Genomic DNA, 17,036 nt, shown 5'->3' on the forward strand with positions numbered 1-17,036 from the left:
GTGTGTTACCTGTGCTGCTCCACAGCCTGTCCAGTGGATTTTTATTTTATTTTTAGCACTGTTGTCGTGTGTTACCTGTGCTGCTCCACAGCCTGTTCAGTGGATTTTTATTTTATTTTTTAGCACTGTTGTCGTGCGTTACCTGTGCTGTTCCACAGCCTGTCCAGTGGATTTTTATTTTATTTTTTACCACTGTTGTCGTGTGTTACCTGTGCTGCTCCACAGCCTGTTCAGTGGATTTTTGTTTTGTTTTTTGGCACTGTTGTCGTGTGTTACCTGTGCTGCTCCACAGCCTGTCTAGTGGATTTTTATTTTATTTTTTAGCACTGTTGTCGTGCGTTACCTGTGCTGCTCCACAGCCTGTCCAGTGGATTTTTATTTTATTTTTACCACTGTTGTCGTGCGTTACCTGTGCTGCTCCACAGCCTGTCCAGTGGATTTTGATTTTTATTTTATTTTTTTTGGGCGCTGTTGTCGTGCGTTACCTGTGCTGCTCCACAGCCTGTCCAGTGGATTTTTATTTAGCGCTGTTGTCGTGCGTTACCTGTGCTGCTCCACAGCCTGTCCAGTGGATTTTTATTTAGCGCTGTTGTCGTGCGTTGCCTGTGCTGCTCCCAGCCTGTCCAGTGGATTTTTATTTTTATTTTATTTTATTTTTTAGCACTGTTGTTGTGCGTTACCTGTGCTGCTCCACAGCCTGTCCAGTGGATTTTTATTTTGTTTTAGCACTGTTGTTGTGCGTTACCTGTGCTGCTCCACAGCCTGTCCAGTGGATTTTTATTTTGTTTTAGCACTGTTGTGTGCGTTACCTGTGCTGCTCCACAGCCTGTCTAGTGGATTTTTATTTTGTTTTAGCACTGTTGTCGTGCGTTACCTGTGCTGCTCCACAGCCTGTCTAGTGGATTTTTATTTTGTTTTAGCACTGTTGTTGTGCATTACCTGTGCTGCTCCACAGCCTGTCTAGTGGATTTTTATTTTGTTTTAGCACTGTTGTTGTGCGTTACCTGTGCTGCTCCACAGCCTGTCTAGTGGATTTCTATTTTGTTTTAGCACTGTTGTCATGCGTTACCTGTGCTGCTCCACAGCCTGTCTAGTGGATTTTTATTTTGTTTTAGCACTGTTGTCGTGCGTTGCCTGTGCTGCTCCACAGCCTGTCCAGTGGATTTTTATTTTTATTTTATTTTATTTTTTAGCACTGTTGTTGTGCGTTACCTGTGCTGCTCCACAGCCTGTCCAGTGGATTTTTATTTTTATTTTATTTTATTTTTTAGCACTGTTGTTGTGCGTTACCTGTGCTGCTCCACAGCCTGTCTAGTGGATTTTTATTTTATTTTAGCACTGTTGTCGTGCGTTACCTGTGCTGCTCCACAGCCTGTCTAGTGGATTTTTATTTGTTTTAGCACTGTTGTCGTGCGTTGCCTGTGCTGCTCCACAGCCTGTCCAGTGGATTTTGATTTTTATTTTATTTTTTTTGGCACTGTTGTCGTGTGTTACCTGTGCTGCTCCACAGCCTGTCTAGTGGATTTTTATTTTATTTTTTACCACTGTTGTCGTGTGTTACCTGTGCTGCTCCGCAGCCTGTCCAGTGGATTTTTATTTTATTATTTTATTTATTTATTTATTTATTTTTTAGCACTGTTGTCGTGCGTTACCTGTGCTGCTCCACAGCCTGTCCAGTGGATTTTTATTTTATTTTTTAGCACTGTTGTCGTGCGTTACCTGTGCTGCTCCACAGCCTGTCCAGTGGATTTTTATTTTATTTTTTACCACTGTTGTCGTGCGTTACCTGTGCTGCTCCACAGCCTGTCCAGTGGATTTTTATTTTATTTTTTTACCACTGTTGTCGTGCGTTACCTGTGCTGCTCCACAGCCTGTCCAGTGGATTTTTATTTAGCGCTGTTGTCGTGCGTTACCTGTGCTGCTCCACAGCCTGTCTAGTGGATTTTTATTTTGTTTTAGCACTGTTGTCGTGCGTTGCCTGTGCTGCTCCGCAGCCTGTCCAGTGGATTTTTATTTTTATTTTATTTATTTTTTAGCACTGTTGTTGTGCGTTACCTGTGCTGCTCCACAGCCTGTCCAGTGGATTTTTATTTTTATTTTATTTTATTTTTTAGCACTGTTGTTGTGCGTTACCTGTGCTGCTCCACAGCCTGTCCAGTGGATTTTATTTTGTTTTAGCACTGTTGTTGTGCGTTACCTGTGCTGCTCCACAGCCTGTCTAGTGGATTTTTATTTTGTTTTAGCACTGTTGTCGTGCGTTACCTGTGCTGCTCCACAGCCTGTCTAGTGGATTTTTATTTTGTTTTAGCACTGTTGTTGTGCGTTACCTGTGCTGCTCCACAGCCTGTCTAGTGGATTTTTATTTTGTTTTAGCACTGTTGTTGTGCGTTACCTGTGCTGCTCCACAGCCTGTCTAGTGGATTTCTATTTTGTTTTAGCACTGTTGTCGTGCGTTACCTGTGCTGCTCCACAGCCTGTCTAGTGGATTTTTATTTTGTTTTAGCACTGTTGTCGTGCGTTGCCTGTGCTGCTCCACAGCCTGTCCAGTGGATTTTTATTTTTATTTTATTTTATTTTTTAGCACTGTTGTTGTGCGTTACCTGTGCTGCTCCACAGCCTGTCTAGTGGATTTTTATTTTGTTTTAGCACTGTTGTCGTGCGTTACCTGTGCTGCTCCACAGCCTGTCTAGTGGATTTTTATTTTGTTTTAGCACTGTTGTTGTGCGTTACCTGTGCTGCTCCACAGCCTGTCTAGTGGATTTTTATTTTGTTTTAGCACTGTTGTTGTGCGTTACCTGTGCTGCTCCACAGCCTGTCTAGTGGATTTCTATTTTGTTTTAGCACTGTTGTCGTGCGTTACCTGTGCTGCTCCACAGCCTGTCTAGTGGATTTTTATTTTGTTTTAGCACTGTTGTCGTGCGTTGCCTGTGCTGCTCCACAGCCTGTCCAGTGGATTTTTATTTTTATTTTATTTTATTTTTTAGCACTGTTGTTGTGCGTTACCTGTGCTGCTCCACAGCCTGTCTAGTGGATTTTTATTTTATTTTAGCACTGTTGTCGTGCGTTACCTGTGCTGCTCCACAGCCTGTCTAGTGGATTTTTATTTTGTTTTAGCACTGTTGTCGTGCGTTGCCTGTGCTGCTCCACAGCCTGTCCAGTGGATTTTTATTTTTATTTTATTTTATTTTTTAGCACTGTTGTTGTGCGTTACCTGTGCTGCTCCACAGCCTGTCTAGTGGATTTTTATTTTATTTTAGCACTGTTGTCGTGCGTTACCTGTGCTGCTCCACAGCCTGTCTAGTGTCGGATTCCCTGTTTGGGAATCCGCTAGCTTAGCGTAGCTACTAGCTCTTAGCCGTTTTAGCATGGCGGCTTCTCCTGTCTCTCCCGTACTTTTCTGCTCTGGGTGTGAAATGTTTAGTTATTCCTCGGCCTCTTTTAGCAGTAATGGTACATGTAATAAGTGCAGCTTATTCGTAGCTTTGGAGGCCAGGCTGGGCGAATTGGAGGCTCGGCTCCGCACCGTGGAAAATTCTACAGCTAGCCAGGCCCCTGTAGTCGGTGCGGACCAAGGTAGCTTAGCCGCCGTTAGTTCCCCCCTGGCAGACCCCGTGCAGTCGGGAAGGCAGGCTGACTGGGTGACTGTGAGGAGGAAGCGTAGCCCTAAACAGAAGCCCCGTGTACACCGTCAACCCGTTCACATCTCTAACCGTTTTTCCCCACTCGACGATACACTCGCCGAGGATCAAACTCTGGTTATTGGCGACTCTGTTTTGAGAAATGTGAAGTTAGCGACACCAGCAACCATTGTCAATTGTCTTCCGGGGGCCAGAGCAGGCGACATCGAAGGACATTTGAAATTGCTGGCTAAGGCTAAGCGTAAATTTGGTAAGATTGTAATTCACGTCGGCAGTAATGACACTCGGTTACGCCAATCGGGGTCACTAAAATTAACATTGAATCGGTGTGTAACTTTGCAAAAACAATGTCGGACTCTGTTGTTTTCTCTGGGCCCCTCCCCAATCAGACCGGGAGTGACATGTTTAGCCGCATGTTCTCCTTGAATTGCTGGCTGTCTGAGTGGTGTCCAAAAAATGAGGTGGGCTTCATTGATAATTGGCAAAGCTTCTGGGGAAAACCTGGTCTTGTTAGGAGAGACGGCATCCATCCCACTTTAGAGGGAGCAGCTCTCATTTCTAGAAATCTGGCCAATTTTTTGGGATCCTCCAAACTGTGACTGTCTAGCGTTGGGACCAGGAGGCAGAGCTGTGGTCTTATACACCTCTCTGCAGCTTCTCTCCCCCCTGCCATCCCCCTATTACCCCATCCCCGTAGAGACGGTGCCTGCTCCCAGACCACCAATAACTAGCAAAAATCTATTTAAGCATAAAAATTCAAAAAGAAAAATAATATAGCACCTTCAATTGCACCACAGACTAAAACAGTTAAATGTGGTCTATTAAACATTAGGTCTCTTTCTTCTAAGTCCCTGTTGGTAAATGATATAATAATTGATCAACGTATTGATTTATTCTGCCTAACAGAAACTTGGTTACAGCAGGATGAATATGTTAGTTTAAATGAGTCAACACCCCCGAGTCACACTAACTGTCAGAATGCTCGTAGCACGGGCCGGGGCGGAGGATTAGCAGCAATCTTCCATTCCAGCTTATTAATTAATCAAAAACCTAGACAGAGCTTTAATTCATTTGAAAGCTTGTCTCTTAGTCTTGTCCATCCAAATTGGAAGTCCCAAAAAACAGTTTTATTTGTTATTATCTATCGTCCACCTGGTCGTTACTGTGAGTTTCTCTGTGAATTTTCAGACCTTTTGTCTGACTTAGTGCTTAGCTCAGATAAGATAATTATAGTGGGCGATTTTAACATCCACACAGATGCTGAGAATGACAGCCTCAACACTGCATTTAATCTATTATTAGACTCTATCGGCTTTGCTCAAAAAGTAAATGAGTCCACCCACCACTTTAATCATATTTTAGATCTTGTTCTGACTTATGGTATGGAAATAGAAGACTTAACAGTATTCCCTGAAAACTCCCTTTTGTCTGATCATTTTTTAATAACATTTACATTTACCCTGATGGACTACCCTGCAGTGGGGAATAAGTTTCATTACACTAGAAGTCTTTCAGAAAGCGCTGTAACTAGGTTTAAGGATATGATTCCTTCTTTATGTTCTCTAATGTCATATACCAACACAGAGCAGAGTAGCTACCTAAACTCTGTAAGGGAGTTAGAGTATCTTGTCAATAGTTTTACATCCTCATTGAAGACAACTTTGGATGCTGTAGCTCCTCTGAAAAAGAGAGCTTTAAATCAGAAGTGTCTGACTCCGTGGTATAACTCACAAACTCGTAGCTTAAAGCAGATAACCCGTAAGTTGGAGAGGAAATGGCGTCTCACTAATTTAGAAGATCTTCACTTAGCCTGGAAAAAGAGTTTGTTGCTCTATAAGAAAGCCCTTCGTGAAGCTAGGACATCTTTCTACTCATCACTAATTGAAGAAAATAAGAACAACCCCAGGTTTCTTTTCAGCACTGTAGCCAGGCTGACAAAGAGTCAGAGCTCTATTGAGCTGAGTATTCCATTAACTTTAACTAGTAATGACTTCATGACTTTCTTTGCTAACAAAATTTTGACTATTAGAGAAAAAATTACTCATAACCATCCCAAAGATGTATCGTTATCTTTGGCTGCTTTCAGTGATGCCGGTATTTGGTTAGACTCTTTCTCTCCGATTGTTCTGTCTGAGTTATTTTCATTAGTTACTTCATCCAAACCATCAGCATGCTTATTAGACCCCATTCCTGCCAGGCTGCTCAAGGAAGTCCTACCATTATTTAATGCTTCAATCTTAAATATGATCAATCTATCTTTGTTAGTTGGTTATGTACCACAGGCCTTTAAGGTGGCAGTAATTAAACCATTACTTAAAAAGCCATCACTTGACCCAGCTATCTTAGCTAATTATAGGCCAATCTCCAACCTTCCTTTTCTCTCAAAGATTCTTGAGAGGGTAGTTGTAAAACAGCTAACTGATCACCTGCAGAGGAATGGTCTATTTGAAGAGTTTCAGTCAGGTTTTAGAATTCATCATAGTACAGAAACAGCATTAGTGAAGGTTACAAATGATCTTCTTATGGCTTCGGACAGTGGACTTATCTCTGTGCTTGTTCTGTTGGACCTCAGTGCTGCTTTTGATACTGTTGACCATAAAATTTTATTACAGAGATTAGAGCATGTCATAGGTATTAAAGGCATTGCGCTGCGGTGGTTTGAATCATATTTGTCTAATAGATTACAGTTTGTTCATGTAAATGGGGAATCTTCTTCACAGACTAAAGGTAATTATGGAGTTCCACAAGGTTCTGTGCTAGGACCAATTTTATTCACTTTATACATGCTTCCCTTGGGCAGTATTATTAGACGGTATTGCTTAAATTTTCATTGTTACGCAGATGATACCCAGCTTTATCTATCCATGAAGCCAGAGGATACGCACCAATTAGCTAAACTGCAGGATTGTCTTACAGACATAAAGACATGGATGACCTCTGATTTCCTGCTTTTAAACTCAGATAAAACTGAAGTTATTGTACTTGGCCCCACAAATCTTAGAAGCATGGTGTCTAACCAGATCGTTACTCTGGATGGCATTTCCCTGATCTCTAGTAATACTGTGAGAAATCTTGGAGTTATTTTTGATCAGGATATGTCATTCAAAGCGCATATTAAACAAATATGTAGGACTGCCTTTTTGCATTTACGCAATATCTCTAAAATCAGAAAGGTCTTATCTCAGAGTGATGCTGAAAAACTAATTCATGCATTTGTTTCCTCTAGGCTGGACTATTGTAATTCATTATTATCAGGTTGTCCTAAAAGTTCCCTAAAAAGCCTTCAGTTGGTTCAGAATGCTGCAGCTAGAGTACTGACGGGGACTAGCAGGAGAGAGCATATCTCACCCGTGTTGGCCTCCCTTCATTGGCTTCCTGTTAATGCTAGAATAGAATTTAAAATTCTTCTTCTTACTTATAAGGTTTTGAATAATCAGGTCCCATCTTATCTTAGGGACCTCGTAGTACCATATTACCCCATTAGAGCGCTTCGCTCTCAGACTGCGGGCTTACTTGTAGTTCCTAGGGTTTGTAAGAGTAGAATGGGAGGCAGAGCCTTCAGCTTTCAGGCTCCTCTCCTGTGGAACCAGCTCCCAATTCAGATCAGGGAGACAGATACCCTCTCTACTTTTAAGATTAGGCTTAAAACTTTCCTTTTCGCTAAGGCTTATAGTTAGGGCTGGATCGGGTGACCCTGGACCATCCCTTGGTTATGTTGCTTTAGACGTAGACTGTGTTTCATAATTATTGTATGGCCTTGCCTTGCAATGTGGAGCGCCTTGGGGCAACTGTTTGTTGTGATTTGGCGCTATACAAGAAAAAAGTTGATTGATTGATTGATTGATTGCGTGGAGCCCCAGATCGAAGGAGATTATCAATGGTCTTGTATGTCTTCCATTTTCTTACAGTTGCTCCCACAGTTGATTTATTCACACCACCCTGCTTGACTATTGTAGATTCACTCTTCCCAGCCTGGTGCACATCTACAATTTCCTTCCTGGTGTCCTTCGACAGCTCTTTGGTCTTGGCCATGGTTGAGTTTGGAGTCTGACTGTTTGAGGCTGTGGATAGGTGTCTTTTATACAGATAAGTTCAAACAGATGCCATTAATACAGGTAACAGGTGGAGGACAGAAGAGCTTCTTAAAGAAGAAGTTACAGGTCTGTGAGAGCCAGAAATATTGCTTGTTTGTGGGTGACCAAATACTTATTTTCCACCATAATTTACAAATAAATTTTTTAAAAATCCTTCAATGTGATTTCCTGGATTTTTTTTTTTTTTCTCATTTTGTTTCTCATAATTGAAGTGTACCTATGATGAAAATTACAGACCTCTGTCATCTTTCTAAGTAGGAGAACTTGCACAATCAGGGGCTGACTAAATACTTTTTTGCTCCACTGTAACTGAACGTGAGCTGTGCGCTTCAGAGGCAAAGAGCAGACGAGTTCCAAAGTGACGTCGTGCAGAGAGAAGTGTGGGAGCTATACGGGAAAGTGTCTGGAAAGACAAAAGGATCAACAAGCTCTAATACAGGAATTATAGATGGCCAGGTTACCTGGAGATGAGCTTCAGGAAGCTCAGACGTCAGAGCACATGGAAGCGGCAGGAATGAGGACGTGTAGAATCTGGCAGGGTCAAGGACATGGATTCATCATGGAAGGCTCATGGAAGAGCTGAACCCGGCCAGTTAGGGTCACGGAACAAAGACTCTGGCCAAGACTGAGCTCAGAGCCGGGGTTTAAGTAGCCGGCTGCTGATCAAGAAGTCATGCGAGTCAGCTACGAGGAGAAGATGAGCTGCAGGTGTTCCTCAGCTCTGCAGCACGTCACCTAGAGGGACAACAGACAAACTACACACAAGATGTTAAAAAAGGGAAGGAGAGAGGCAGACAAAGGCAGACCACTCTGCACATAATTCCAGCTAAGTGATCGAGGAGAATGTATAAAAATCTGAATATCTGTGTTCCATATCTCAAAAACTGTAAAAACAGTTACTTTTTAACATTAAAAATGACTAGTGTGCCGACAGAGCCATATCTGTTCACTTTAAGGATTTTGATCCAAACTGTTTTTTTTTTTTTCTTTTTAGCTAATCCTTCCGATAGTAGACCTGATATTTTTGTTGTATCAAATCATATTGATTCAAACCATTAATAGCATCTGATGTTTTGCACAGATCAAATTATTACAGAAACATTCTGTGTTTAACTATGTTGCTGTTGGCTTGACTCAATACACAAATACTGTAACTTGACTCCAAACTAAAACCTTGTTTACTGTGTCTCACTGTGTCTGTTTGCTGTGTCTTCTAGAACCTCTGAGCAGTGTGTCCTCTCTGGAGGTGCACTTTGACCTCCTTGATCTGACTGAACTGACTGACATGTCTGACCAGGAACTTGCTGAAGTTTTTGCTGACTCTGATGAGGAGAATCATAATGACTCTCCAGCTGGTAAGTCCTAAAAATTACATAACTATATTGTTAGTGTATATGGTTAATGAATATAAATGTTGTACCATCATACAGCATAAAATCCTCCTGCAGTCTTTTTGGTCCAATCGGTGACCTTTGTCGGAGTAAAAATTAGTCATTTTCTAATAGGGCTTGCTGGGTACCAATGATACAGTACATTTCCTGATGTCATAAATGACTCATTAAAAACGCTTCACTCACAAGTACACTTGTCATTAGGAGAGTCATATTTCAAACATTTGTTTACATTATAGGAATGAAAAATATCCTGAATGATGACTGAGAACCCATTTAGACTGAGAAGGAGAAATGAAAAGAAACATGTGTTGTGTCCAGCTGGGACTATGTCCATGTCTTGGTACTATCTGTGAAGATAATATACTGACTACTGATTGGAAGCGTGCCCAGGGTGTACCCTACCTCTTGCCCAGTGACTTCTGGAATAGGCTCAGATAACCCCCACCTTAACCTCTAATTGGAGTAAGCGGGTATAGAAAATGGATGGATAGGTGGGTGGATGGAAGACGACGGGCTTCAGCAGTAATCAGATATACTAGATAGGCCTTACACTTACAAAATACAATATAAAACCTATAGGTCAGAAAGTTCACACGCCAGTGTTTTCCCAACAGTATTATAGGCCTGGTGGGTCTATAATAAATATTTTGATAATAATACCAATGAAAGATGCCACCAGATATCAGTGAATTTGGATGTCAATAATCATTTCAGCACATCCACAGGGCTTTGATTATGGCGTTGATTTGTGATGCCAAAACGCTGATGTATGCTTTTCCAATTGTACTTTATTCCAAGCATTAGGTGCTGAAAATCTAAAGGCTTTCTTGCCCAGTTGTTACTTTGGGGACAACAAAGTGCAAAACATCGACAGGCCATAGACCACACACACACACACACACACCTAGAAGATGACTAATATGGCAGTATTAATATGCAACCATGTTCAAAGCTGTTGCACCACATCAGCGCATTTGTCACATTTGGCAGCATGACATTTGTGATGAAAGCCTAAACTCTAGGATCAGTCATTTTCAGCATCTGTATCCTTCACAGCACCAACTATATGTGTGCAAACATATATTTGAAAGTAAAATTTAATATGCATATTTATTGTCAGAATCCCATTCATCACTGAAAAATCTCAGGGTGCATGTGCACCCACTTTATTCTAAGTGCAGACACCCTGGTAAAGCATTTCTGACCTGGTATGTTCCAGAGACAAATGAGAATCTGGGAGGCCAGCTGTGGCTGACCTACTGAATTAGCGATGGTAATAATTTTGCGGTGCATGTAGAAGAAACATTGGTAAAATAGGTAGCACTCATGGCACCAATGCTGAGTCTGTTGTTAAGGATATATTATTTCTCAACTTTGCATGTTTATTATACGCAATATGAAATGTTTGCCCTGAAAATACTGAGTAAATTTATTATTGCTAAAGTACTATAATGTATAATTTTAAGATAGCAGCAAACCCATATCTCTTTCAACTTGCCATGAAAAGGAGAACAAAAAAAGTAGTTATTTTATTTTTATTTTATTACTTGGACACCTCATTCAGCATGCTGGCAGTGAACTGCTTCTTCCGACGTTGCTGAATTTCTGCCAACACGCGGAGTTCCCTGCCAGCTCTGCTGACACAGCTATTGTAAGCCATTGCCTCACAGATATCACATATTCATAGTACTTATTAACAAAATACTGATCTCTTAATAAAGTATCAAAATTTGAGTTATTGTGGTGTTGTGAACTGAGGTCTGACATTCTTTTTTTTGATGTTGACTCTGCTTTCTTTTGGCTGCTTCCATTTTTTTCCGTCCTCTTTTTTTCTTATTCCTTCTTATCCATGAGATTTCTGCATTTCTGACAAATTGAAAACACTGCATAGGATAATTTCCACATGTATGTACTTCATAAAATGCACAAATGAATGAAAACAGTGCTGGTCTGAATATGACATTCTGAGTGTGTCATCAGTTAATGTGGATTTCCTTTCTCTCAAATCAAAAGCTTAAAAAGCTATGAAATCAAAATCAACACCTTACATCATAACAGTGGTGTACAACTGTCCTTCTCTTAACATCTCCTGGCTCTGTGTGATCATGATCAGCAGATAGCAGGTGTACAGCCTGTCAGCTGTTGCAGCTCTGTGCTGTCTGACCACAGAGAAGCAGCTGTGTAAAGTGACTGATGAAGGGTGGAGAAACTTGGTGTGATATTATTGGAGGAATGAGCTGAAAAACTGAACAGGCTCAACATGCTTATTCTGTTCAGCTGTGGGAAGATGAGGTTTAGTCCGTGTGGGGTGGAAAAGATGATGGAGGCATGGTGAGGCCATGGATTTACTTCATACGAGCAAAATGGCAAAGTGTTTGTCCCCAAATCAAATTGCTATTTAACAAAGTGTCCAAACTTGTTGTGCTCCTTCATGAAAACCACGCAGGACAACTGCAATTCAGTGCTGAGAGTTTTGTTGGGCTTGTAGTGCAAAGATGTTTTGAAATTGACTCTAGAGCTTACTCTTACGTATGATTTGGCACTGTGTGAGTTCCCCTGCAGCCCACCTCCACTGGACACATGCTCACCTTCCATCCCCGTCCCTCTGCCTCTGTTGCTAGCTTGTCACATCGCAGCCTTTTTCTTTCAAATGCCTCTTCAATAGCGTCTTCCCACGGGACTGCGAGCTCAAAAAATGAATTGACTGAATGAATTGCATCATAGTTTTTTTTGTTTTTTTTTTTATGTTGTTGTTGGTGGTTGTTTGTTTTATTTATCATTGATTTAAATGAACTCTAGAGGAAAAGCAACACTTACGAGGGCTGTCCATAAAGTATAGGTCCTTTTTATTTTTTTCAAAAACTATATGGATTTCATTCATATGTTTTTACGTCAGACATGCTTGAACCCTCGTGCGCATGCGTGAGTTTTTCCACGCCTGTCGGTGACGTCATTCGCCTGTGAGCAGTCCTTGTGGGAGGAGTCGTTCAGCCCCTCATTGGAATTCCTTTGTCTGAGAAGTTGCTGAGAGACTGGCGCTTTGTTTGATCAAAATTTTTTCTAAACCTGTGAGACACATCAAAGTGGACACGGTTCGAAAAATTAAGCTGGTTTTCGGTGAAAGTTTTAGCGGCTGAGAGATTTTGAGGTGATACTGTCGCTTTAAGGACTTCCCACGGTGCGAGACGTCGCGCAGCGCTCTCAGGCGCCGTCGTCAGCCTGTTTCAAGCTGAAAACCTCCACATTTCAGGCTCTATTGATCCAGGACGTCGTGAGAGAACAGAGAAGTTTCAGAAGAAGTCGGTTTCAGCATTTTATCCGGATATTCCACTGTTAAAGGAGATTTTTTTAATGAAAGACGTGCGGACGGGTCCGCGCATCGGGACGCAGCCGGCGCGGTGCGGCGGCACAGGAAAAACACCTCGTAAAATCATCTGGAAACCTTTTATCTGCTGCTGCTTGTTAATAAAGCAGTGAGGAAATGGCAGACACCAGTATGTTTCAGTCCAGGCAGAAAATCTCTTCACATTTTTATTATCGTTTTTTTTTTCTGGACATTTGGCTGAAACGTCAGCCAAACATCACCGCACATTCCGTCTGTTTCACTTAGACATACAGACCAGCCATCCTTCATTTGTGCACTCTCTGGATGAAACTCCTATCTCCAATGAGCACATTTACATTGCAGTCGGGACAATAGAGTTTGTGTGTGTCTGGCAGAGTGGGGGTGGGGGGTGGTGGGGGATGAGATCCCAATGTGTAGCCACCATTGTCATATTGGTCAGCCAGTTGCCCAAATGCTCAATCTTGCACGAAATGCATGGAAGCAACTCGTAACGCGGGGGGGGGGGGCATTTTGCTAATAGATCTCTAGTTTGTAACTTATGAGTTATTGACATAATTTTCTCACCAACCTATGAAAAATGGATATCCTTTGCACAGAAGCAAGACACAGTAATACTGCTTGGAGATGCTACACAGTGCAGACAAAGGATTTATCCAAACATCAGCTTATTGCACAAATCAAAACTGTGAGGCACAGCTGTTCTGATTTTTTTGGATTACTCAACAGCCTCCTCCTCATTACTGAACACTGATTACATGCATGCTGTTTCTTAGTAAGTCTTGAACAACTTGTTAAAATTGTCATGGCAACACATGGAAAAGTCATCTCACAAAGTTATTAAAGAAGAAAAAAAAGTCACAAAATAGAAGAGTGTTTGTTTGTCCATAAAGTGATGAATGAGTCCAGGAAGGAGAACAGCATAATTTGTGTCAGTTTGGTTCACAAATTTGGGTCAGGTCAGATTATGCTATTCTGTTGGATTCTGTGGCAAAATGCTGAGCATGAGTGTGTCTGAAAAGACAAGGAGAAGATGAAGTAGGAATAGATGGATGAGTGAGTTCATACCAAATGTAGGTTCCTGAATAATTTATTTTTCCACGCCTCCAACAAAGATGTGTCCTTCAAAAACCATTTAAACTGTTATAATTTCACACCACCCGCTCATCTTTAATAGTTTTTCTGCAGTCTTTCTATTTACCTTGATTTGTGAATGTCCATTTTTTCCCATTTTCATTCTGTTTTGTGGCATATTGCAAAAGAAACAACAAAACCCTTTTCAGCTTATTTTTATAGCTAGAATTCAGAGCATTATCAGGTCAGGGTTGCTGAGCACACCCTAATGCGGTGTGTTGCCATGTCCACCACACTGCAGAACTGCCCCTGTTCCTGGTTGGGCCCACCCATGCAGACACCCCATCTCCTAAATGTAGTCACCGATTTGCCACATCCAGGGGATACATGGGCATCACCTTGACCTTTTCCAGTTGCAGTAGTTCTCAAAACTGAGACAGAGGGTAGTGTCTCACTGGGCTGCAACAGCTTGCGAACCACATCCCTGTGGTAATTACCACAATTTCACACGATGTTTGCAACCGTTCGCCATCCCCTCACCTGAGTGCAGGGCAGTGCCCACGTGTCGCTTGATTTATATCGCTTGATATCTTTCTCCCAAATGGAAAAAAAATAGTTTGGAATGCCAGGAGAACAGCATCTCCACCCACCTGAAGGAGTTCAGTGCCCAAACCACAGATCCCTGTCTTTACCCACTCTCATCTGTTTCATCACATACCTTTAAATCTCACTGAGATTTGGTAGCTTGCAGCTGACTGGAGGACCAACCACCATAATCCTGAGACCAGAGATGTCTAATATCCTGGCAGCAGGGTCAGTCTTGTACACCTGCTCAAAGATGCCAGCCCAGTGAGACAGAAAAGCAGTCACTTTGCCATCATTTGCCATGACTGCCGTGTAAATGAGGTGTAGCTTTTAGGTGGAGGAATGAAGTGCATCAGTTCCTCTGTAAGCAGGCTCAGGGTCTTTGGACAACAAATGTGTTGTCCTGCCAACAGATTTCTCAAGCAAATGCCTCTGTGGCTTAGTCAGTGTCATTACAACACGCTTTCTAAGCTCCTAAAATTTCATAAAGCCATGCAATACATGAATCCTCTGGATGATATTCAGAGTCCTCGGCTCTTTTAAAAATGCACAATGATATTGCATTGTCAATAGACACTAAGCGCCCTATGGTTTTAGTGCTGCTGGATTTGACAGCTGCCTTTGATACAGTTGACCACTCAGTCCTGTCCCATCTTAAAAAAAAAAAAATGTCAGACTCGATGGCACTGTTCTGAAGTGGTTCACATCATATCTTTTTCATCGAAGTTTTTCTGTAATGGTTGGTGACCTGTCCTCGTTGCGTGCTTCTGTTGCTTGTGGCATTCCGCAAGGCTCAATTCTTGGCCCCCACTCTCTTCTCCTTGTACATGTTGCCACTCGGATCAGTAAATGCAAACCACAATATGTCATTCCACTTTAATTCAGACGACATTCAAATGTACCTCCCGGTGGAACAAACTGACAAGGAAACTGGGGGCAGAGTGGCCGGCCGTATTGTAGAAATAAAATAACGGTTGTCTTTGAATTTCCTACACCTAAATGAAGACAAGACTGAGTGTATTTTGTTTGGTGATGCACAGATAATGAACAATGGGGGATTGTTGGTTAAACTCACTGTCAGAAATCTTGGGGTGACATTTGACAGTGGTTTTAACTTCGATAAACAAATGGACTCTGTGGTCAAATTGAGCTTTTATCAGCTGCAGCTTTTAGTGAACATGAAGCCCTTTTTAAATGATGCAGATCTGGAAAAAGACATTCATGTTTTTATTAGTTCTCGGTTGGACCACTGCAACGGGCTTTACATTAGAGTTTCCCAGTCTTCCCTCAGTCGACTTCAACTGGTTCAAAATGCTGCAGCACGTCTGTTAACTAGCATTGGCTTCCAGTTGGGGCTAGAATTGATTTTAAAATTCTTATGTTTGTTTTTAAACCTCTGAATGGTTTGGCCACACCATATTTAGCCGAGCTGCTGACACATCGGGACCAAAGCAGAGTTTTAAGATCTTCTAAGGTTCTGAGGTCCAGATACTGCCACTGAGGAGATCGGGCTTTCTCTGTGGCTGCACCGAGACTGTGGAACTGTGTTAGATCCACGCTACCTCTGACCTGGGTCTTTTTATATATAAATAAACCTTCCTTTTATCAGGCGTATACTGACTGAGACATAAAAGTGAATACAGTAAATGATGATGACAAAACAAACTACTGGTATAACAGAGAATAAACAAACCCGGTGACTACAGACTAATGCAATAAAATAAAACAAGATAACTGATTAACAGAAAATGCAATAAATAATACTTGGAACATAATCAGATAAACACTTGAAGATAAATGATAACCAAAACCTGTGATTAAAGTATAATACAATAAATGTGATTAACAGAATTAAACTAAGACTAAAGCAACATAAGGGACCAAGAATGAAAGCAAACAATAAATAAAACGGCAAAACTATATACGTGCCAGGCAAATGATACACCAAAAATAGATGAAACAAGACAAAACATAACTGAAGCATGACCATGATTACATGATAAGATATAACTAAAAACATAGAAGGCTCACAGCACAGAAGTGGAAAAAGGTCCAGTACCATAACAACTGGCTCAAAAGGGCCGGAGCATGACACCTTTATAATGGATTTTGCACAGCCAGCACCGCTCTGACATTTTATTTAGTTCTAGTTGCAAACATTATGGATGTATATTTTTACTGATGTCTGTTTGAGCTGGTTATTGTCCTGCTTGTTCAAATTAGTCTCCATTGATCTCTCTGTCTCTGGTGAATGAATGAACATGGAGGTGCTGTTGAGAGATGTCCTAGTCAGGCACTCAGTGTGACACTTTTAGGGCTGAAATGATTCCTCGAATAATTTGAGTAATTTGTTTACTAAAATGCTTCGAGGCAAAATTCTTTGCCTTGAGGCTACGTTTAATTCACTACTGTGTGTGCAATACATGCACAGCATGCCGCAAAGCATATGCGAAGCATGGAATGCAAAATGGAGACAGAGATGGAACGGTTAGCTGCAGGGAGCACAAATAACCCATGGAGAAAACGTCAAACTGTCGAAAGTGTGAGACCATTATGAATTAAACCAAAAGCAAAAGTACAAGTGCACAGTACAATGCGTGTGTACTAAAACACGGAATTAGCGTTCCATAGCAGCACTTCTTCAATGCTACAGCACCTGAGCTGAAAACATCTACTGTATGCATCAAGCCCGTCAAGCGGACCCAACAGATAATGGTAATGTCGCGTTCACAAAAGTCTTTAATTTAGATCAATGATTGCAAATGGGATGGTTATCGTTAAGAATCTAGAAATTGTTATTCAGTTGTGCTGGAGCGGAGCTAGCTAGTAGTAGGAGATAATAGCTCTGACCGCTTGCCATGACAAAAGCACGTTTGTTTTTGTCTTGCGAACGCTCCACTGAGGAAAC

General features: G+C 41.6%; 1 protein-coding gene across 1 annotated transcript in view; it reads left to right on the forward strand.

The window, feature by feature from the left end:
* Nucleotides 1-17,036, forward strand: part of dbndd1 (dysbindin domain containing 1) — a 72,244-nt gene that overhangs the window by 48,736 nt on the left and 6,472 nt on the right. The window contains exon 3 of the mRNA XM_034189139.1: nucleotides 8,950-9,087. Within this exon, the coding sequence (XP_034045030.1) occupies nucleotides 8,950-9,087 (138 nt within the window). The remainder of the gene's footprint in view (nucleotides 1-8,949; nucleotides 9,088-17,036) is intronic.

This window comes from Thalassophryne amazonica, chromosome 2 (genome assembly GCF_902500255.1).
Source record: "Thalassophryne amazonica chromosome 2, fThaAma1.1, whole genome shotgun sequence".
Lineage (NCBI taxonomy): Eukaryota > Metazoa > Chordata > Actinopteri > Batrachoidiformes > Batrachoididae > Thalassophryne > Thalassophryne amazonica.